The sequence below is a fragment of the Sander vitreus genome, chromosome 12 (assembly GCF_031162955.1).
Source record: "Sander vitreus isolate 19-12246 chromosome 12, sanVit1, whole genome shotgun sequence".
NCBI classification, from domain to species: Eukaryota; Metazoa; Chordata; class Actinopteri; order Perciformes; family Percidae; genus Sander; species Sander vitreus.
Window position 1 is genome coordinate 25,308,990 of NC_135866.1, and position 23,016 is coordinate 25,332,005.

The 23,016-nt window shown below is 40.8% G+C and overlaps 1 protein-coding gene across 1 annotated transcript in view; it reads left to right on the plus strand.

Annotated features, from left to right (window-relative positions):
• The window catches only part of brinp2 (bone morphogenetic protein/retinoic acid inducible neural-specific 2), a 128,884-nt gene extending 111,908 nt beyond the window's left edge, over positions 1-16,976 (plus strand). The window contains exons 6-8 of the mRNA XM_078265037.1: positions 9,477-9,699; positions 13,290-13,596; positions 14,343-16,976. Coding sequence (XP_078121163.1) covers positions 9,477-9,699; positions 13,290-13,596; positions 14,343-15,164 — 1,352 coding nt within the window. The 3' untranslated portion in view covers positions 15,165-16,976. The remainder of the gene's footprint in view (positions 1-9,476; positions 9,700-13,289; positions 13,597-14,342) is intronic.
• Positions 16,977-23,016: the final 6,040 nt, after the last annotated feature.

Consider the following 23,016-nt stretch of genomic DNA (forward strand, 5'->3'; position numbering starts at 1 on the left):
AAATAATGTTTATTTCAAACTATTTGCAATGCAAACTGAATATAGGATTGAGAGAACATTGGATGCTGCAATATAAGACAATTCAATAATCTCAAGTATAAACATCAGGCAGGGTACCAAATATGTAGACTCGGAGATTTTCATTATCCCCACAAAGGAAGGTGAATGATATTACAAAACTCATAATCCAAATCAATGTTTCCAATGACGGCTTCTCAGATGGTTCTGTGTAACAAACCATCTGGCGTGTCAGGTTAATATTTAGTGAGAGATTTGTGTAATTTGAATGGCTGCCTATAGTTTTTCAAATAAAAACGACAAAATATGCCATTTCTGAAAGTTAGGGGACATTCGTTGTTATGGTTACAATAATGAAGGTTATTAAATGATTATCCATTCATCCATCTATCAATCCATCCATCCATAAGCTATCATCCATAAACTATCATCTATCCATCCATCCATCCATAAACTATAGCCACTTATCCTTCAGTTCGCTAGAGGGCTGGAGCCGATCCCAGCTGACAGTGGTACACCCTGGACAGGTAGCCATTTTTTGTCATAAACCATCATTCTGTGTGGAACATAAATGAGAAAACAAAATGTTATGGCAAAACATCCAATAATTGTCTGATAGTTGGATTTCATTTTGGACCGACTGGCCGACATTGTTATCCCTAGAGCCACAATACTAACTTTGCTAAAACCAAAAAGCAGTTGAGTTTGGTTGACTTCTCTCTCCACTACACTGTACTGCGTATGACTGTTCAAATGTTTTAAATCCCATGTCCTTGTAGGGAGTTAAATGAACAGGCCTCAGCCAGCCAGTCACTTAGCTGTCGCTTCTGCTTGATGATGTCATGAATCACTAACTCAGCCTAGAGATGGAAATTTCAGGGCGGCACAGTGACCCATTATGGGGAGGAAAAAAACCCTGGCCTCTTTATCTGATAGATTTTAAGTGAGCCAAATTGTCCATAAATGTGGGACGTGGAGTCATAAATGTCAGGAAAAGGAGGAAAACAGACAGACAAATTCCAAAGCGTGATGGCAATGCTAATGATTACTTCTGAGGGTGTGAGGTGAGAGGGGGGGGGGCTAGGATGAAATAATGCTCAGGGAGTGTTAAAGGCAGAGTGAGAGTGATTTGAAAACAGAGAGAAATAGGGGGGAGGTGGTTGGTGGAAGTTTATGGATGTGTATGTGCCACTGTGTGTGAGTCAATGATTGATGAGGGAAAGCGAGATGAAGACAGATGCAGGACAGAGGGAAGGAGAGTATGTTGAGGCATACGGAAGCATTGATCTAACTGGCAAATGGGCACAGTGTGGCTCACTGCATGTCTCTTTCAAACAGAAATCACATGGGATATTCTAATGAGCTAACTCTAATAACAAGAGGGTGTCAGATGAGGTGATCTGCCATCTCGGCAGCCATATTGGAACGCAGATAGGTTTTATTTCCGCATTTACAGAAATAGAGATAATAGTGACATTTTGTGGGTTTGGACTGAGATCTGATTAGCTGGTCTCTAATCGATTTTGTGTTTAGCTTTTAAATGATGAGTCCACAAAACTTGTTTTACAGTCTAGCTAAGTTTCCAAAGATCAGTCCCCAGGATAGATTGTTGCGGCCCAAAATGCCTGAATTTGTGGCAGCTTTTGTGAAAAATTGCTATAAAAGTTGCAATGTCTTTTATATTTTTGTTGCAATGAAGTTGCGAGCGACAATGAACTTTTTTTTGTTGTTGGTATACTTCTTTCACAATAAAAGGAAACGTGTTTCGGGGAAATAAAACTACTCTTGGCTGAGTTTTCCTAGTAAGCTGCAAATGTTGGTATAATATGAAAAAAAACGGTGGATTTAAGACAAAAAATAATAATTTATTGAATGAATCAAAATTCAAGATTAACTTTAACACATGGTGGGAAATTTGTCTTGGGCACTTAACCCATGCTGCAGCCATAGTAAAAACAATCAAACACAGACAGCATGTATAACAAACAACAGATACTGTACAATACCATACAACAGACCGTACTATGGTCCTGATGGTGTATAAACCCCAACATGGTTTCATGCAATGCATTAGTCAAACATTACTCAAAATAATAAAAAAAGAAACAAATAAGTATCAGTGTAGAGATCACAAGTACTACTATTACAAATCTCCATCGTCATGCAGGCCTGTTCTGCCTTTTACTTGCGGCTATTTAGGAGCATAATAGACACTGGGATGAATGAGTTTTTGAAACGGTTAAGTCTGCAGCGAGGAACTCTAAACCTCCTACCTGATGGCAGCAGCTCATATTCTGTGTACAGAATGTGAGACGTGTCGCCAACAAGTCTATTGGCTTGTCGCAAAAAAGCCTGTCCATAAATACTTAGCATGGATAAGTGCTCTTTAACACCAATGATCTTCCAGGCAGTATGAATCAATCGTAACTAGTTTAGTTTTCAACTGCACAGGGAGGATGCCAAACCAAGCTGTAATACCGTACCTGACCAGGCTCTCCAGGACTGCTTGATCAAATATCAACATACATTTTTTTTATCGACACCATGAATTCGCAAACGACGCAAGAAATGCAACCGTTGCTGCAGTTTGCAACAGAGACTGTCGACATGTGTGCTCGACAGACCCTTCTCAGTTGTAACTGAGAGTGGGTCTGGGCAAGATTCATCCACAGCCAATTTCCAAAGGGGCGTCACCAACGGATGCTGCTCAAATGCCTCTGGGCGCAATTGAATAGTCCTTCAACCAATCAGACCAATGATCCGGGTGACGTAGCAGCGACAGCGGCATCAACAGGTTGCTGCGCTTCGGTGGCCGTCATGTTGAATGTAAACAAAAAGCTGCTTGCCGTCGCTGAGCTATCGTCATCGTGTAAAGCCCGCCTCAACAGTTGTGATTGGTGCCTCGATTTGGAAAAATTGGAAATGGGCTTGAATGGGCTCTTGGCCAGACTGACTTGCAGAGCAAATCTCAAATTTGCTGGAAGTTTGTCAGGGTTTTCCCAGGCTAACTTATCATCACACCAATTCACAAATTTGAACATATCTGTCAATGGCTTGTTGATCTTTACATTTTTAGTTCATTTCCTGGCCTGGGCCACACATTCATATGGTTTGATAAAGTACTTATTGGACTTTAACTTATCATTGCACTTATAATAACGAGTGTAGCTGTCCTCAATTTAGGTCATTGTTTACGTCTCATCTCCGGTTTTTCCTGCATCCACCGTGTGTGTTTCTGTGTGTGCGCGCGACAGTCGCAGGGGGGAACTGAGCGGCAGCCCCGCCCCCTGCAGAGAGCAGACAGGAAACAGCGGCAGCTTTCAGAGACTTAAGAGGTAAAAATACTGTGGTTTAAAGTGGCCTTGCCTTTGCATGATTCTTCATTTAAAGCATATTCTGTCTCTGAAAGCAGCTGGAGAAACACTTTTGTTCAGTTGGAGCAAAGGTTTATTGAGCAACTTTTCCATGGCATGAATTAGTCTGAGCTTTAAATGGTGGCATTTGTCACAATCACAATCGTCTTTTGGCCTTCAAGCAATGAACTCTGCACATTCAGCTCATTGTAGCTTTTAATGCTTTGTGAAGATCGGTAGAGGTGACATGAAACAAGCACTAAAAACAGACCAGCTGAGGAATGTGTATCCAGCAAACAGAGTAATAACAAAGTTAATGTTGCCCTACTAATTCAGCCTCACGTCCGTACAGAGAGGAGGGAGTAACAGACAGATTAGTCTCGCTTTGCCAGAACCTCCTTCAAAGCACGCTGAAGGAGGGTCTGACAGAATTCGGGGATGGGGGGGAAACATGCACTGGTTTAATGGCATTTCTTTAAACCAATCACAATCGTCATGGGCGGTGCTAAACTCCGCACAGAGCTGCTGCAAAATAGTCGTGCAAGAGAAAACTCAGATTGGACAGATAGTCTAGCTAGCTGTCTCAATTTACCATGCAGAGATCTGAGGAGCAGTTAACAATAGTCCTCATAAAGCCACCAAATTTAAAATTCCAACACAAAGAAAGCAGAAGGCAACGATAAATACATGCATCCGGCGGAATTTCCTGCAGCACAGGAGCAACCCCAGAAGTGGAACGCGAAGGATATAGACTACAGACAGAGAGACAGGTAACAACTCAAGTGAGACAATCCTGACTCGCGAGTCCAGAAGAAAACGATCAGACTGCGGGAAAGAGGCAGACACAAAGAGAAGGGTGGAGAGAGATACACCATTGTGTCATCTGGGATCACTGAGCACTGTAATAGGCTTGAGTCTCATCAGATGGGCTCAGCTCAGGTTGGCTTGGCTGCAGATTTCCTCTCTGTCTCCCTGCCAACAACAGCACATGGGAGTATAATTTTCCAGCAGACCCAGAACAATCCTAAAAGCTCTTACTTAGCTGGCTTGGGGAGAAAAGGAAATAATAGGTTAGAGTATCCCAGAGGCTTCATACTGGCAATATTTGCCCAGTGGTTCATAATGGAACTCCAGTGATCTTACCACCGGAACGCTCTTGGCAAAACCCAGCACAGGGTACGAGCTTTGTCCTCTGTGCCGATATTATCCTCAGTGTAATTTACTCAAACGGTGCCCAATCTTTTTATGTTGGAAATTGTACACACACACTCGTGAAATAATAACCAGTTGATTTGAGCAGGAGCATTTGAATGTCTCTCTTTGGTTTGCCTGGGGCAGTAGATGTCCATGTGTCTAGTACAACAAAGTAGGTGCTGTTCTGACTAAGGTACCCACACTGTTATACCGAATTAGTTGACTTTACTAGAAATTTGCATAGAAACCCGTTGCCTTAAACCGTTTGCATCTTTACACAAGGTGAAACTTAACAGGTTAAGTTGTATTAACACAGAGTAGTAAATTGATGCAGTAGACAAATCAAGTTTACATTAGTAATCATTACTAAAAATCATCTCTGGAGTCATGTTGTCTAAAATTGGCATGTTAAGTTAAACATGCAGAGAAACAATATTACAAATATAAAACATTAGGCTACTTGTAACTACTGAAGAAAGAATTTGTTTATATAAATATTGCTTATTTTCCTTTATGACAGTATGATTTCAATACATTTGTTCCAAAAAAACAGAAAGGAAAACAATCAACAAAAAACATTGTAATTTTCCAATGTACTGCACTGCATGGAAAGTTTAATTTAGGAGACAGTTACTGATTTCCAACCTGTGTATATAACATTGAACACACTCTGACTGCCCAGAGCCCATCAGTCCCCTCCCGGGTCTCGGTCAGCGTACAACAATGAATGTAGATAAACATGAACACTAAATCAACCATACAAAACTAAAACCCACATGACATAAATGCCCACCCAACATTAACAGAACATTATTAAAAACACACCATAACTAGGATAGAAACCGTTCAGAACATTTTTTTTTCCCATGAGCCTTTGCACCGCTTCAAGCAGAACAGTTCAAATGACCCCACCCCTCCCATACAGACACTTAAAGGTCCCATGGCATGAAAATGTCACTTTATGAGTTTTTTTAACATTAATATGAGTTCCCCCAGCCTGCCTATGGTCCCCCAGTGGCTAGAAATGGCGATAGGTGTAAACCGAGCCCTGGGTATCCTGCTCTGCCTTTGAGAAAATGAAAGCTCAGATGGGCCGATCTGGAATCTCCTCCTTATGAGGTCATAAGGAGGAAGGTTACCTCCCCTTTTTCTGCTTTGCCCGCCCAGAGAATTTGGCCCGCCCATGAGAAAGAGAGAGACATCATGGCTTGCAAACAAGCAAAGTGGCAGTTGGTCAAGGCCACACCCCCACCCTCCACCTTGTGTCCTCCTCAATAGCATTTAAAGCTACAGACACAGAAATGGCACATCCTAAGGAAAGCTCATTCTGGGACTGGCTCTAGTGGCTGTAATTTTGCACCAAGGCTGAATTTCGGGAAAGACACTTATACAGTATAAGGGGACCACTAAGGCCTATATAAAAGCATCCAAAAAGCAGCATGTCATAGGACCATTAACATCCTTAGTTATCGCTGCTTAAATATGATCTGTGCACTGCATTACTTTTTTTTCTGATTATTACAAACAACTAATGTGATTTAGTAATGAATATGGTTTTAAACAAAACATGAAGGAATAAGTAGTGACCACTAAAAAAATGTATTACAACTAAATCTGACCATTTAGAAAAAATTTAGAACGCATGAGGTCAGTATAACCAGGCACATTTTTTAAATTATAGCTCAGGACTCTTACATTTAAAACTTTCACTTGTAATAAAAGCTAAAGGTTACCTATGTAAAAATAAAGGCACCTTATACACAACTATGTGGCATTAACCCTTTAAAGCCACAATATAGGATATGTTTTGCCTTTCAGAGTATGTAGAAATGTTCTGATGCCTTTTAGTACATTTTTAGGGAAATGTAATCCTGCAACGTTGGCCCTAGCAGTATTTCTGTATTGTCTGACATTGTCTGGACAAATACAGAACAACTAAGGGCTCATTTGCATGGTTGATTGCCTATTTAGCCCCATATATCATGAGTAATAATCACACAACAGTCATATTTTTTTGATAAATCATTTATTAATGAAAAAACTGGATAAATTGTATTTACAAAAAAAAAAAAATGAGTCATGTCTTCTGAAACAAACTTTTGGAACTACTCCAGGATTGTGTGGATGGAAACAGCATAATTGGTGATATCCGGACCAGAAAAAACAGTATTGGTTACTGATGAGAAATGTTCAGCCAGTGACAAATCTGATGAATGTATTCCACAATAACTGAATGGTTACATTTTCTAAACATTGTAATAATCACAGACAAAATGATAAATGCATTTTACTTACTTAACATTTTGACAAATCCAGTTCAATAAAACAGAGAGATGAGCTTGAAGGACAGTTTGCAGGTTGTGTGAGTTCATGGCCGGACATATAAACACATATACCAGCCAATGGCATTGCAAGGATAATTAATAGGACCCATTGACCCTTTGACTATGTTAATGTATACTTAAAAAAAACATTTACAGCTCTTTTTTAGGACAGCTAAAAGTGATGTGTGTAATTTTGCAACTATGGGCCTTATAGGGTTAAATGGCAACAAATAAAAAGTCTAAATTGTATCATGGTATAGTATCAAAATTCTTGGTTTCTTGGAAAACCATGGAGTACAATATAGGTGTTTCTGGGAATAGGTTAAAGGTGCTGTAGGTAGGATTGTGAAGATCCAGGACTTAGCCAAATTTTTTTAACATCAACAACTTCTCAGTCCCTCCCCCCTTTCCGCAAAAGCCCAAAACTGTCTCCTAAGCCCCTCCCCCCACAAGTGAGAATGAATGTGTGTGCATGAGCAGTGATTGACACGCAGTTAGACACCCCCCCCTGGCCCTGATTGGTGCATCTGAACAGGGAGCGGTGGACTTTTGCAAATCACACTACAGGCTGTAGGTGGTGCCAGAGGAGCTGGATTTTATTTTAAATGACCTGCTTCATGTAGTTCTACTGGAACATAGGGTCAGTTTCAGCAAATATGACAGAAAGTTAGTTTTATAAGTCTTACCAACTGCACGTTTACATGCACATAATATTCCGGTTTTCGCCCTAATTCCGAAAAAGAAGATATTCCGACTAAGCTGTTTACATGGCTAATGAAAGTGAGTATTCCACTAATATTCCTGTTTACATGTAGCCGTGCAAAACAGGATTTTTTTCAAAGTTTACCAGCGGCGGCGGACTTGTTGGACCATGCTAACACAGCGTCCATCTTTCATTCCTTCAACCAGCTTCTTGAAAAGGTTGGTGTAGCGAAGTTTGCACATATCCAAAAAACTGTTGATATCCAAGTCTTTGATAATGTTTAAAAGTAGCTCTGTTTCTCTTTCTTATCAGGTCTCCAGCCTTGCAAACTGTTGGCTGGTTAATTTGTGTACAGCAACCATAGCAATGCACAGAGCTGACCATAAGCCTGCAGTAAAAACCTAGTCTGGCTATCACCAGACCAAGCTCAATCTTAGTCTGGGGAGTCTGCTCCGTATTTTCTCTGTACAAGAGGCGTGATCAACGGGCATAGTTCAAATGAATGTACGCAATTGGATAGTCCATCAACCAATCAGACCAACGATCCGGGTGACGTAGCAGCGACAGCGGCATCAACGGGTTACTGCCATGGAGTGCTGCGCTTCAGTGGCTTGTTGAATGTAAACAAAAAGGTGCTTGGTCGCGTGTCTATCGTCATCGTGTTAAACCTGCCAATAGCGCGCCAGGTGCGTTAGTGATTGGTTCCCGGAAAATGGTGAACGGAAGCAGGAGAGAGGTTTCCAGCCTGAGCTGCAGGGCGAAATCAAATCGCCGGCAGATCAGACGGTGTTTACCCAGTCTAGTAAAAACCCAGATTGAGACGCAAATTCCAAATGCACTGTGTACATGTCGAAACAATGCCTCTAAAACCCGAATAATACAAGAATATCCCACATCTTAATCGGAAAATGCTACATTCGGAAAAAGGCCTTATTTGGAATATACAACCGGAATATGCTGTTTACATGACCTGTATCAAATTCGGAATATTGTCATATTCAGAATAATAGTGGAATATTGGTGTGCATGTAAACGTACTGAGTGAGGGCATCTAGTTTGAAAGATGTGGGCAGGCAGGTCTAATGAAAGTGTGTGCCTCTTTAACATATTCATTTTTGTATGGGTCTAACCTGTGGAACCTGCCATCTAGGGCTATTCAATTTACTACATTCTATTGAATTTATTACATTGCATGTCCATGCTTAGTTCCATTACAAATAACATTGATTCAGATTTGTTTGACTGACATATTATTGGAGGGGGCAGAGGTGATGTTAGGTTTGTGTAAAATGACAACCTTGTTTTTTGCTTTGTTTGGTTTTGACACAAACTTGCTGCAACAGCTGCAGAATTTGCTGTGAATTATACCATTATACCAGCAGTTTTTTGTGCATTTGCGTTTTTAGAGTGGAGCACCACAGACATAGAACCTCTCACCATTTTTCCGCATGCTTGGTCTATTCAGCAAGTGATGCTTTTAAAGAAAGAATTACGATGTCAATGAAAATGCCCATCTGTATGTGACACCATACAGTAAATCGTAAGATAACTAGTGTTTCTAAATGACAATGACTACTGTGATGAATACGATGAGCTTCTAATGGTGAGTTGAATGAGTATTACTGCAGATTGAAGCACAGGTGTTTACTTTGGATTGGCAATTCATTAGAACATAATAGCTCTTTGGTATTCAAATGACACATGAAACTCCCCCATTTACTCACTCATCTCTGCATGCCACTGGGGATAAAGTAGACAGTGGTAAATAGGTTTGCGGTGCTCAAAAAGCATATTGATAACATGTAAATGACTTGAAGACCCTTTCATTTGGATCTATTTTCTGTGTCTTCAACCTTTCTCTGATTCTGTTCCCCCTCTCTGCAGATGAATTCAAAGCCCTGCTGAAGCGCTTGCCCACTGACCGGTTTTTGAACGTGTCCATGATCGCCAAGTTCTGGTCGGCTGATTTGTCCCTCCAGAAGCGCTACGCCCAGCTGGAGTCCAACACTGCCCTGGTCCTGAGCAAAGCCCAGAAGATCGTCAGGAAACTGTTCACCCTGAGCAAACGCTGCCCCAAACATCCTCGCATTAGTCTGCCCAGAGAGAGGTAACTCACTGGGATACATTGACAGAAACCAAACCAAAAGAAGAAGACATCATTTGTGATTACTGGGAGTTTTGCCTGCTGCTTTGTGCCGATTCATTACAGCTGTAGGCTCTCTAACAACACCACCCCAAGTGGGAAAACCAAGAGCTATCTGTCTGGAAAGAGCTCAGCTTTGAATTTAGCAAAACCCCAAAAGGTATAAGGACAGAAAGGTGGAAAACATGCCAGTGGGGTACACAATTGCATTATTTTAAGCTGATTCCCATCCAAACATGATTGCTGGCATTGGGATTTCAGCTTTGGGCTGCCTCTGCTGTCAACAGATTGTACAGTAGTAAATATGTCTAACTGTTTAAAACTTCGGCCTTTTGACAGAGTAGTAGCAACACTACGTAGATAGCTACCGGTCACCGCCATCTTGCCAGTCAAAAAGAGTCGATCTCCGAATGCAACGTATCAGGGAGGAGAGTAAAGATGGAAAGCTCCTAAAGCTTAGTTACATATAAATGCATGGATAATTTGTTGTTTTGTCGTTAGTGAAAAACAATATTGACCTTGTAGTTGAAAATGGAGCCTCATATAACAATGACATTTCCTCCTATGGAGTCCGTTCATTCGCATTCGGAGATCGACACTTTGTGAATGGCAAAGATGGCGGCGACCAGAAAAACCAACAGCTAAAGTGAGTTGTTCAAAACCTTTCTTTTTAGTAAACTCTGGGTACACAAACAATGTTCTCAATGCTCGAGTTCATGTGTAGAGCCCCTGGTGATACTTCGAGCAAAGTTTCATGTTGTGTCGAGCCGTCTTAGTGTTTTAAAAATAGTGATTTTGATGCTATCATAGCAGTGCCCCTAGCACTCCCATTCAGAAGGCTATTTGACCGAAAACGAGAATACGGTAAATCTTAAAAGTGGCGATTCCGTCCTAATTATGCTTTTAAATGAAAATTTGACTCGGGTATATTCACAAAAAGACCCTAGGTTGCATTTTGGCGAGAGTTACGCTTTAAGGTTGACATAGTGCTCTGGCTGGTAAATACACTTAATCAGACTCTACGTTCTCAGTTTTGGTTTACACAAAACTTCTGACCATTCAAGGTTTTTACATTAATGTTTTTTTTCACTTACCTAGCCTGAAATGTACTTGCCCAAGTCAATGTTTACTTGCCCCAGTACAAATTGTTTTATTTATTAGTGATTATCAAAAAACAACAAAGAATAAAGTTAATTGTCATGTCATGTTGCTGAATCCTAATTCAAGTTAATGAGCACACAAAGAAATTTGGGAGCACAGTAAAATGACAGAAAATGCAGAAAAATGTTGACGGCTACGTTGATCCCAATAGAAAATTTGTTTGATAAGTCTGTTATCGGGCATGTTAATTCATATATTCCTCATTCTCAACATTATGCTTCACATGGCTCCCATCTTACGTCACCACATTCTGTAAGTTTTGGGGCCATTTTATGCACAACCAGAAAACGGGGCATAGCTCAGTGCAGAATCATCCAATATTGATGTAATTCCCAAGGATACTGGGCAAAGGTTTTCAATAAACAAATGTGCAGGTTTTGGGAAACACACCTCACGGACACTGCAGCTGAGCAGATAAATAAAAGAGCACCACTGTCGTTGAAACCACCATCTACTAATAATTTGACAGGCTAACTGACTCCCTGAGACTGAGCAAAGTACCCCTACAAGCTTCGCTCAGCTGTCATTACGTGGCAGTTTTGTTGCCGTGCCGAAGGGAAAAATGAAGAAAAGCTTGTGAAAAGCATGTGTTAAGGGAGGGAAGGAAGCTGAGTAGAGAGATGTGAACAGCCAGAGAGAGAAAAAAACCAGGAGAAATAAAGACGCAGAGTAAGGAAAGAATGTAAGAGAATGTGGGAGATGGAAGAGAGATGTGATAGCGGGATGGAGACTAAGATAGAAAGAAAGGGAAAGTGTAAGAGAGATGAAGGGTCTAGTTACCAATGGTGAGAGTCTTTGTGTGGTTAGGTACGTGGCATTGTGGCATGCTGTAATCAAGTCCTCTCCCAGACTGACAGCTCTGCACTTGTTTACAGAGGACTTTAATTTCCCTGACAGTCCTTACGTTCTATACCCATTACTTCATCCCCCCTTTCTCGCACTCTACCTCACTTTCTGTCTTTATTTCTCTCCCCCAGTCCCCTTTGTGTTGCCTTACTATCTATCTCTCTCTCTCTCTCTCTCTCTGTTTCACCTCTGTCCCTCGGAGTCTTAACCCAGTTCGTACCAACAACAACAAGTTATCAGGGGCTGCTCAGCTGCAAAAGCTCCATATTTTCTTCTGCAAAAATCCATTTGTTTTATCATCATTCATTTTTGTCTATTTACATAGGCCTGAGGGTAAGGAACTGCTGGAGCGTTTGGGCAATGCTGTGTGTGCTTTCCTGAACTTAGCCTTGGGATAGAATCTCTGCAGAGCCAATTTTCAGTCTGAACTTGTCGTTACCGCACCAAAGTGGATGGTAATTTATTTAAGTCGGCTTTTTCATCTCTGCTGCAGTCATACCAAATACCAACCCTTCTATAATAAAAAAAGGTGTCAAATTGCAACAGATAAACAATCCAATTTTTTTGTAATTTGGAGCAGACTGTGAATTACATCTTCACCTATGGAAAATGGGATGCAAATGGGGTAAACAGCAGTGTGGTGTGGAAATCCTCGTTTAGGCCCCAACTTTAGTTTTTAACTCAGTTTATGCCTCTGAGAACATACCCAACACGGATTGGATGAGAGAAAAGAAGGAGCAGATGGAATGTAAAATGAGGGAAGGGCACCACCCCATAACTACCAAATGGTTTCTTTTTTAGGTACCACCTCAGTGGAGGTTCAAAGCGAGCTGATCCGACACTAGAAGGTGGAATTAAAACACTGCAGACAACTGATTGGTCAAAGAAAATCGTCTCTAGCGTGACATGGGACATCCTGCACAACGTTTTTTTTCTAAGCTACCGTCAATAGCAACGGCAATTGTTTTCACTCACCCCAGATAAAAATGGCAGCCCTACAAAACTGTAGTTTGACAAAGTGCCGGCATTCCTCTGTTTACAAATATAAGTCAATCCCGGAAGTGGGATGGCTCCGTTGCCGACGGAAATTCCGCCGGATTTCACTCATTTTGGTTGGATATCCGGTCGAAACTCCGGTCGATTTATGAGGACTGTGGTTAACCTTTTCTCAGATCTCTGTAGACAGCTAGCTAGACTATCTGTCCAACCTGAGTTTTCTGTTGCACGACTAAAACAACCTTTGAACGTACACATGTTCCACCAAAACAAGTTCCTTCCCGAGGTTATTTTGCAGCGGCACCGTTGCTCCGTCTGGCGCTTAGCGCCACCTGAGACGATTGTGATTGGTTTAAAGAAATGCCAATAAACCAGAGCACATTTCTCCCAATCTCGGAATGCTGTGTGGACTAGCCAGACCCTCCTCCGCAGCGCTGTGGAGGAAGGTCTGGCAATGTGAGGCTAGTTAAACAGTTACTACTCTGTGTTCTGTGTTGGAATATGCTGTACTGGATACACAACTCATGTTTTTTTTCTTCTCCCCTTTGCAGGCCTGTTAGGTTTTGGTTGGACAGGGCTCAGTCTCTGCTCTACTGCAACGAGCATGGCGTGCTGGGCTCCTTCTCAGAGGAGGTGAAGAGCTGTAGCTGCCCTGTGGAGCAGCCCACCTGCCAGGGAGTCATTCCCTGCGTTGTGGGCACCGCCTCCACGTCCTGCTCTTCCTGTGGCACTGACAACGCAACCCGCTGCGGAGCCTGTCACCACGGCAACCTCCTCCAAATGGGTTCCTGCAGGCCAAGCATCGCTGCATCCCAGGACCACTACCTGAACTTTGACCTGGACATACCTGATGCTGAGGTTTCTCAAAGCTTCCCATATACGTATTCCATTCAGTCTCAAATCTCTGTGCACCAAATAATACAGTACCTCTGATTAACCTAAAGAGCATAAGGTCAAAGAACACATTGGTACATACAGTACCTCCAATAGTAATAACAATGCATTAAAATACATCACCAAATGGCAAACTAAATGTCAGTATTGTAATTCTACCATATTTAGATGCTACAGTGCTGTGAACGCTGCAATCTCCGACAGAAACCAAAAATGAAATATGACAGTATAATTTAGCAGTGTGAGAATAGAAGCTTCTCAGAAAGGTAGTAGCAAAACAATATAAATATTTACAGTAAACTATTTAATACATTCCATTATTGATTCCTATTGATCTGATTATTTGGGCATTTTTATGATAAACTCCCTTTTGATTGCTGGGCAGAAAAACTTGCTATTAAAATATTGCTTTAAAAAGTTGATATCAGTATTTTTCTATGACATTGATAGGCCACTCCACAGAGTTTACACATAATGGTTAATTTACTCTACATGAAGAGTACTACTCAGTTATTGAAAAAAAGTTGTAAAACTTCGTAACATCTGAGAAAGTAACCTTAATCTTAACACAACCGAAAGCCTTTATGACAAACAGGAAGACAAATGTATAGGGCATTATATGTATATTTGAGAACCGGTATATAAATGATCTGTCTGTTAGCTGTCTACCTGAGTGAATGTGATCTCACAGTTATTTAATCTCTCTTCAGGTGAAGTACCTGCTCCAGCGATTGGACAGCAGAATCGAGGTCCACGCCATTTACATCAGCAACGACGTCCGCCTGGGAAGCTGGTTCAATCCTGCCTGGAGGAAGAGAATGTTGCTGACGCTCAAGAGTAACAAAAACAAGTCCAATCTCATCCACATGCTGATGGGCATTTCTTTCCAGATATGCTTGACTAAGAATTCAACACTGGAGCCCGTGCCTGCGATTTATGTGAATCCTTTTGGGGGGAGTCACTCAGAGAGCTGGTTCATGCCAGTGAACCAGCCTGACTTCCCTGACTGGGAGAGAACTCGACTGGACGCCGTCGTCACGGCGCAGTGTTACAACTGGACACTGTCTCTGGGCAACAAATGGAAGTCCTTCTTTGAGACAGTGCACATCTACCTGCGAAGCCGCATACTCACGGATGATCCAACAGCGAATGAAACTCTCTTCTATGAACCATTGGACCTGGATGACCAGACGTCCAACCTGGGGTACATGAAGATCAACACGCTCAAAGTGTTTGGATACAGCATGCACTTCGATCCTGAGGGCATCAAGGATCTGATTCTCCAGCTGGACTACCCCTACACGCAGGGTACACAGGACGCTGCCTTTCTGATGTTGTTGGAGATGAGGGACCGGATTAACCGACTGTCTCCACCAGCGCCGCAGCCGCTGGACCTGTTTTCTTGTCTGTTGCGCCACCGGCTCAAGCTGTCAGCCGGAGAGGTGGCACGCATCAAGGACTCTCTGCAGATGTTCAACTCCAAGCTTCCCAACGCTTCTCCTGAACCTGAGCTGGCCATGCTGTGCAGCTAGCTATCTTAGCACACAAGTCAGGTTCAGGAGTGATACTACTCACGCAAAGTGCAGCAGTTGCTGCTAGACTGAGCATGGGAGGTCCTACTAAGTTAGCCTCTTGAACACAAATCTGGATAATTAGGACAACCAACTCTAAAGGCTGACTGCTGGGTGTTTGTTACGGTCACTCTTGGCTGGATTACTGGTGTTACATTTTTTTTTTATCAGAAATTGCTACCAGAGCCCTTTGATGAACATTGAAGTCATGTTGTGGACTTTTGGGAGACCAGCTGATACTTGGACTCTCTTTCTGAGGCTCTATTGTCCTAGCCTGGAGGCTTACTTTTGCTATTACTGCTGTGCTTTTGGCAAGCCTGGATGAAGTTAAGAGACTGGATGAAGTTAAGAGACTATCTTACAACTTTGTGATTTTGGAACCTCAAAGAGCCGATGTCATTAGGTATACCTAAGACATCTGTCTTGCAAAGATAAAAGCGATTTTGATATGTAAAGAGGAACTCTTAAGGGGTCGTCAAAAATGAGTAAATGGAAGAGAAGATTTCCCCTTTTCTAACCCTATTTTCTTTGGCTACAGAACAATCTTGTGGGAAGGGAAAATTGGATATTATATATGTGGTGAATGAGTTGTTATGTTATGCTTAACAGTTTAAAATTTGATAATCCTGAACCATGTACTGTAACTGTCTTTGAATATTTCTTTTTATTTCCTTCCTTCCATTTTATCTGGCATTTGAAAACTTGTAAGTATCTATGCTTAACATCCAAGTGAGAAGCCTGTTAGTGATGTTCTGTCCTTGGTGGTGTGTCTATACCAAAAGAAGGTGAACACAAACTGAATGGCGAAATATCTTCAATGTTGAGTTTTTTGTTTTTTTTGTTTCTTGAGCTGAAAATCTTCTGATGTGGTAACAAAAAGGTCTGAGGATATAGTGCTGTAAATAACGCTCCATCTAACCCCAGGTGTGGACAAGTGCACATTGCTTTTTAGATAACCGAGTGCAAAGACCAAAAAAATGTTTATAACAAAACAAACTCATGCCTTATATGGAGAGTCAATGTTAAGATAAGAAGCACATTTAGTTTCTGTGTTTGGTTTTCCAGCGAAGGCTGTATTGCTTTTTATATTTCAATATTTCTACCAAGACAGAACAACCGACACATTCTCCAGAATACGTGATAATGTAGCTTTTCCATGTAAATGCCAGTCACACTTTCTGCAGTTACTTGTTTTGATTTGGTGTTGTGAAACTTTGAGTCACTATTCACAGTGCACACCAGTACTTGCATACTGTAATTGTTCTGCAAAATCCTTCTTTCTCCAATTAGACAAACTCTCAGTAACGGATTAAACCTGGTGGATTTTATTATGGTTTAAAAAAAAAAAGTTTTCAATGGTTTGGTTTAGTCTCAGGTCAATGAAACAGTTTTCTTTACATGTGGGTCCAATGTCCGCTGCCAGTTACCACAGCGACTGGAGTTACAAGGTTTCTGCAGGGCACTGAAGGTACTTTTGAGAGCTGCAAACTTACCAGGATGATACTTGATATGATTCTGCATTTACTTCACTAATTTCTCACTGAAAGTCAGTAAACCTTGTATGTCATTTTCAGCAGTGCTCCTGTGCTCAGCTTGCTTAAGTAAAAACAAAGTGGTTTATCTATTTGGGATCCTTTTTTCTTTGTTTGCTCTCAACTCTCACTGTTATAACATGTGTACTATAAAATAACCTATTGCTATATATTACAGAACAGGTTGTGTTTGATTTGTTGACAACTCATATTTAGATTATGTTACCATTGTCTTCGCCATGTGAGAACCCAGTCCAGACACAGAGCCAGATTTACTGCAGTGCAAATGTCCGCAGGTGGCAGGGGAAGATGGTGTTGATACAACACTAGAATTTCGAGGGAAATGCAGCCAAATGCTCATTGTAAAAGTCTCATCAACAGGAAGAATTGTTTCCAGCATGAAGTGACTTCACAGTGTATTAAACATCAAATTCAAGTTAAATGAACACCCCCCCAATTCCATTTATTTACTGTTACAAAGTAATCAGATGCTTTTTTAATTGCTAATTATTACTTTATTTGTTTATATTCATAGGTGTATATTTTTATTTGTTCATTTAAAAAAAAAAAAAAAAACATTATTTAAATCAGACTGACTAATAGGCTACAGTGCAGCTCTCAGGGCTGTAGAAATAGAGTCTCATTATATAACTACTAATTTTATCAAAAGACAAAACTTACATTGTTCCCTTATCCTAGCACATCACTAACTTTTCTGAATCAACATGACAGTACCGATTGAACTCATTTACCCGTTTATCGTTTCACGTACTGCCGTGAGACCGGGTTGGGCTAAAACCAAGGCAGTCAGTTCACAGGCTGTAGTTTGTGGTGCTGTTGAATGATATTGTGTTATACAAACCATAAAGAATAAATCAACAACTTTCTTACACAGTTTCAATAAAAAAAAACGGCACATTAGGGTGCCTGGGTAGGTCACCTGGTAGAGCAGGCGCCCATATATAGAGGTTTATTCCTCCCATTTATTCCTCGACGCAGCGGCCGCAGGTTCAGCTCTGCACTGCGGCCCTTTGCTGCATGTCATTCCCCCTCTCTCATGTCTTCAGCTGTCCTATACAAATAAAGGCCTAAAAAATAATCTTAAAAACTGAACATTAAAACCTCCATGAAGGTAGGATTTATTGCAGGAATGTTGTATTAGACTGTATTACATTAGCATTACATAGTTTTGGTAGCGTCCGAAATTCCATACTAACATGCTATTTAGTAGGCTAAAACAGTATGTGAGATTTCTTTAGTATGTCCAAAATCTTATTATTATCTTATTATTATATGAAACCTATAGTACATGAATTGCATACTAAATATTACAGTATTTCCAGCAAACAACAATGCGTGAAACAGACAAACGGAAAGCAACCAAGGCAACTGTAATGTCAAAAATGCTTTAATTTACATTTCTACATATAAAAATCTGTGAATTTTGTCACCGGTCTAGTTGCTTTCCTTTTTCAGTAATTTAAGCATTATCTGGCAATGATGCTAGAGCGGAGGTCGGCAGTAGTTACCAATGGTTACGCGTCTCCAACGGCAAGGACGTTCTCAGGAAGTGACGTTGAAAATGACAGCTTAGTGCATCCGAAAAGATACACATTAATGTTTATTTACACAAAAGTACGTTAACTATAGAATACATATTAAGTGTGTAGTGCATAGTATGCGATTTTGGATGCAACCTTAGTGTATCTAATTGTAATGACCAGCACACAGGCCACAACAAAGGAGGGAGATGCACGCCAAACTCTGTGTTAACCAACTGGCATTTAATTAAGTAAAATGTAATGTAAGTCAAATTCACATTTCTTGTGTAAAGTGTATGTGTGTATGTCCAGTCTTTTAAAGGCAGAGAACTTTCAAAGCAAAACTGACCTTAATAAATCCCAAAAGAATAGATTAAAAAAACTCTGTTACACACACAGTCCTCCCTAAAATGCATTTACAATAAGGTGCAAACACTTACGCCTGAAAGAACACCGCAAAAGCCTGAGTAAATCTGGGCCTCAGTACATTGCCATAAAATGGATGCAAAAACTTCCAATTACCCCCGGCCCTTCATAATAAGATGAATGTCCTCTAATATACGGAGTGCAGTGTTTTTTGTAAGATGAAAAGCCAATTTCCTGGGTTGTCAGGGAGCAAACATGAACCAAATGCACACTGTCACATTACATCAGGCTGCTGGTTTATCTGCTGGAGAAAGCAAGAGGGGGACGGAGAGAGAGAGACAGGAAGAGTGACAGAGACAGGGGCCCACATTGGCCAACTTGAGCAGCTTGCTTTTTGTTTTTTTGACCCCATAATGAGGTGCGAAAGGAGTCACTCTGCATTGGGTTAATAAAGAGTTATTCATCTTCAGCCTGGCACCCAGGAAACAGGAGTGGGTTTGCCCTTGGGCTAATCTTCAGGCCTGTGGAAGACAGCCAATCCATCAGAACGCTATTTAGACTGCACACTACAAACTTTCTGGACCTCCCAAAGAAGCGCGGGGAAAAGAGCGAAAATGAGAGAGTGATTGGAAAGGGGATGGATGACATAGAGGGAGAGATGGAGGGAAGATAAGGTTGAAAGAAAGTGGAAGGGAGAGAAAAGGTGAGAGGGGTTGGGCTGCTAGTCTTGCAGTGATTTATGATGTTTAAGAAGTCAGACTGTTTGAATTAATGAGGTAGAATTGGTGAAATCGACTGGCACGTGTGTGTGTGTGTGTGTGTGTGTGTGTGTGTGTGTGTGTGTGTGTGTGTGTGTGTGTGTGTGTGTGTGTGTGTGTGTGTGTGTGTGTGTGTGCGTGTGTGTGTGTGTGTGTGTGTGTGTACCTGTAGGTCATTTGACATAGTCATCAATAACATAATAATAGATATGAGGGTTTGAAACTACTTTCAAATAACATTATTACAAACGTATCCAGAGAAATTATTCATGTTTGGAGACAGTGTGAGCGGGAGGCGGCCATTGAAATGCAAAGTTCGAGCTTGTTTGCCCTTCACTGGGAGAGGCCGAGGCAAACTGAGTTGTTCTCATATGAGGTGGTTGATTATAGCTGTATCAAGAGCACCATCATGAAAATCAGACAAATCTGAAATTCAGGTCTTATACACCTCGTCAGTTTCACACGACAGCGCGCAAAAAAAAAAAAGTACAAAAATAATTTATTCTTCATGTCTTTCCAAGACTCACTTGGCAAATTCGTTCATTACCTCCAAGAAGAGACAAGGTCACATTACAAATTCACTGGTGTTGCAGCACACTTCTTTCTTTGTCAGAATTTTAAAGACAGACTGCAGTGAAAAATTGCTTGTTATCCCTGACATTATTACATGTCCGAACATCCTGCCTTCTATTAAACACAACATGGTCAAATAAATCATATCAACACCCCTATGATGGCATATTTTCTAGAGGTTGTTTGTCTTGTCATTTCATCAGTGAAAACAAATATTTGTTGACGTTTTTTGGGGTGTGACTTTGTTTTTTGTTTTCTTCTTGACCTTACCTGGAGCTACAATTTTTTTTTCCTTGACTTCCCTTTTTTTTTTAAGATTATTTTTTTGGGCCTTTCAGCCTTTAATGGACAGGACAAGTGAGAAAGGGTAGAGAGAGGAGGAAGACATGCAGGAAATCGTCACAGGTTGGAGTTGAATCCTGGACCTCTGCATCGGGGCATAAACCTCTAAATATGTGTGCGCCTGCTCTACCCACTGATCCAACCCAGCCACTTCCTTGACTTTCCTTGAGTGACTGGGGGAAAATGCATGACCCTCCCTCCTCCACAAATAACCATATGTTATTATTATCACACCAAAGGTAGGTACACTACAGATTGAAGGTGAATACATTAATTGGAGAAAATAAAAAAGCAAAGGCTGACCTTTTCCTTCCGTTACATTTACTAGTGAACAGCCCTCTGACCCACCTTCCCTCATCAGGAAAAAAAGCTAACATATAACAAAGCTAATAATGCTATTAGTCTACCAACAGCACAGAGAGAGTGAGAGCTATTACCAAAACAAACTTAAGCGCTAACAGATTTCTTAAGAACAATGCAAATCCTCCTTACAAATAATCACATCATCCCACAAGCTGTGTGTGCACTTCGGCAGAATATGGGTATATGACAGCCATCCCTAATGCCACACAAAACCAACCAATTTTAATAAGCCTGCACAGTGGCGCCGGCAGGATTCTATTTTTTATAGTATGCACATACTATAAAAAAGTATGTGCAACCTCTATGTTCCCACGTGTGCCCCTCCCCGCTCTTTCATACAAGTCGATATTATTAGTCAATAAATAATAAGAGGTATATATATATATAAAGTAAGAATAGATTATAAAAAATAGAACTATATGAGAGAATTTTCTTAGAATATCCGCCACATCCATGGCTTGTCCAGTAACAGGGCAACCATCCATCCATCCATCCATCCATCCAACTAACCAACCGACCAACCAACCAGTCACCCATCCAACCAACCAACCAACCGACCAATCGACCATCCGTCCGTCCATCCATCCGACCTAATCTGTAAGTGCTTATCCTATTAAGTGTTGTGGTAGGGCTGGACTCATTGTGTTAGAATGCAACAGTTGCTAAGTACAAAACAACACTTGGTATGCGTTTAATTTTTTTAAACTCCTGGCCACAGACGGCCATAATTTGTACGAGGTACATAGGAACATTTAGAGAAGCCTTTCCACCCAATGATAGCTAACTAACTTGCTTACTGACAATAAATATAGTGAGCAGCAGTGCCAGACTCTGTTGTCTTTGACAACATTATACACTTTCCTATTTCTATCCAACTCCAGATGCCATAGTTTTAGGTGAAGTAATACATAAACTCAGAGTGTTATTTGGAGAGAAACAAGTTGGAAATGAAAAGCTGTCATATTCTTACTCTAAAAATGAAGCTGTGGTGGATTTTAAAAGAACCCTTTCATTCAACTGATTTCAAGTGGCATTTTTCCTACTGATTTAATTTTTGTGTGTTTTTCACCACTTAATTCACCCCTCCTCTACACATTAAACATTGTAACTAATGACCCTGAGCAGTAAATGTTATGCTCTCTAGTTTCAGAACCTAATCTCATCTGCTTATTTAAATTGTATTGCATCCTTTATAGTTTCCCTCCTCCCCTTTCTGTATACAGGATTTAGGGCCATTAATGGAGACTGTCCTCCACTAGAAATACATCACTGGTTCTGTGTTGAAATGTAACCTCCTGTGTCCGAGGTTAAAAAAAAATCACTGTACTGGCTCACTAGCAAAAGTTGAAGAAAACCTCATACTCAAACTGCAAAAAATATGTTCAATGATCTTTTATTAACACTCTTCAGTTCACGTGGTAATCTTGCAGTTTCCAGCACCTCCAGACGTGAAGTACATGCTGTGCTCCAAGTTTTTTTTTTCTTCTCTTTTTTACTGAAGAAAAACTTTGGTCACAGTTAGGAAAGGCCAGTTGTACTTTTTTTTTTTTATATATATATAAACCACATATAGATGATTAAAATGTGGACCAATGGCTTAGTGGCTTACAGTGGGACAAGAATCCTTCTCTCAGCCATGCTACTAATGTCACTGCAGGGATTTGTTTGCGGTTTAAGAGTAAATAACAGCGTAGATGGTAAAGAGTCGCCGTATGTTAGTCAAAACAGAGATAATGGATAGTATTTGATGTTAAGTCTGTATATGCTGCAGACCAGAAATAAGAGTGCTTACAGGTCTTATAGGAGATTGAAAGAGCTTTTACTGCTAATCAAGCAAAATCAAATTATTGCAGAAAGTGCCTGGAAGTGTACAATAGATTCACCAACCTGTCTGTTAGGAGGATTCAGCTTGATTAAATCAATACTTAGAGGGTTAAGAACTCAATGCAAAACAACAGGGCCAAGTTAGGACAGCAAATAAGGAGATCAGTGCAGGAAGGCTAGACAGGATCTATATCTTATTATATTCAGTTCTCAAGTCGTATTTTATACCTATATCCTGTTGGTTTTAAAGACTATCAACTTGCTACGGGTAACTTAAATCTATCCCAGACAGTAACATTTTAATCTTATGGGCTATTAAGTATTAAACTGCAGCACATTTTGGATTGTGCAATATAGCGATTTGAAGTTTGCTCTGAGCATTGGAAGGAGAAAAAGACTTCTTAAGCTAATAGTGGAAAAAGCACCAATATGAGTGTGTTGCCAGCACTAAACCTGTTAGCTGCTGTTCAGACTTTGGATATTAGAGACATGGAATGTACCCAGATACTAACTT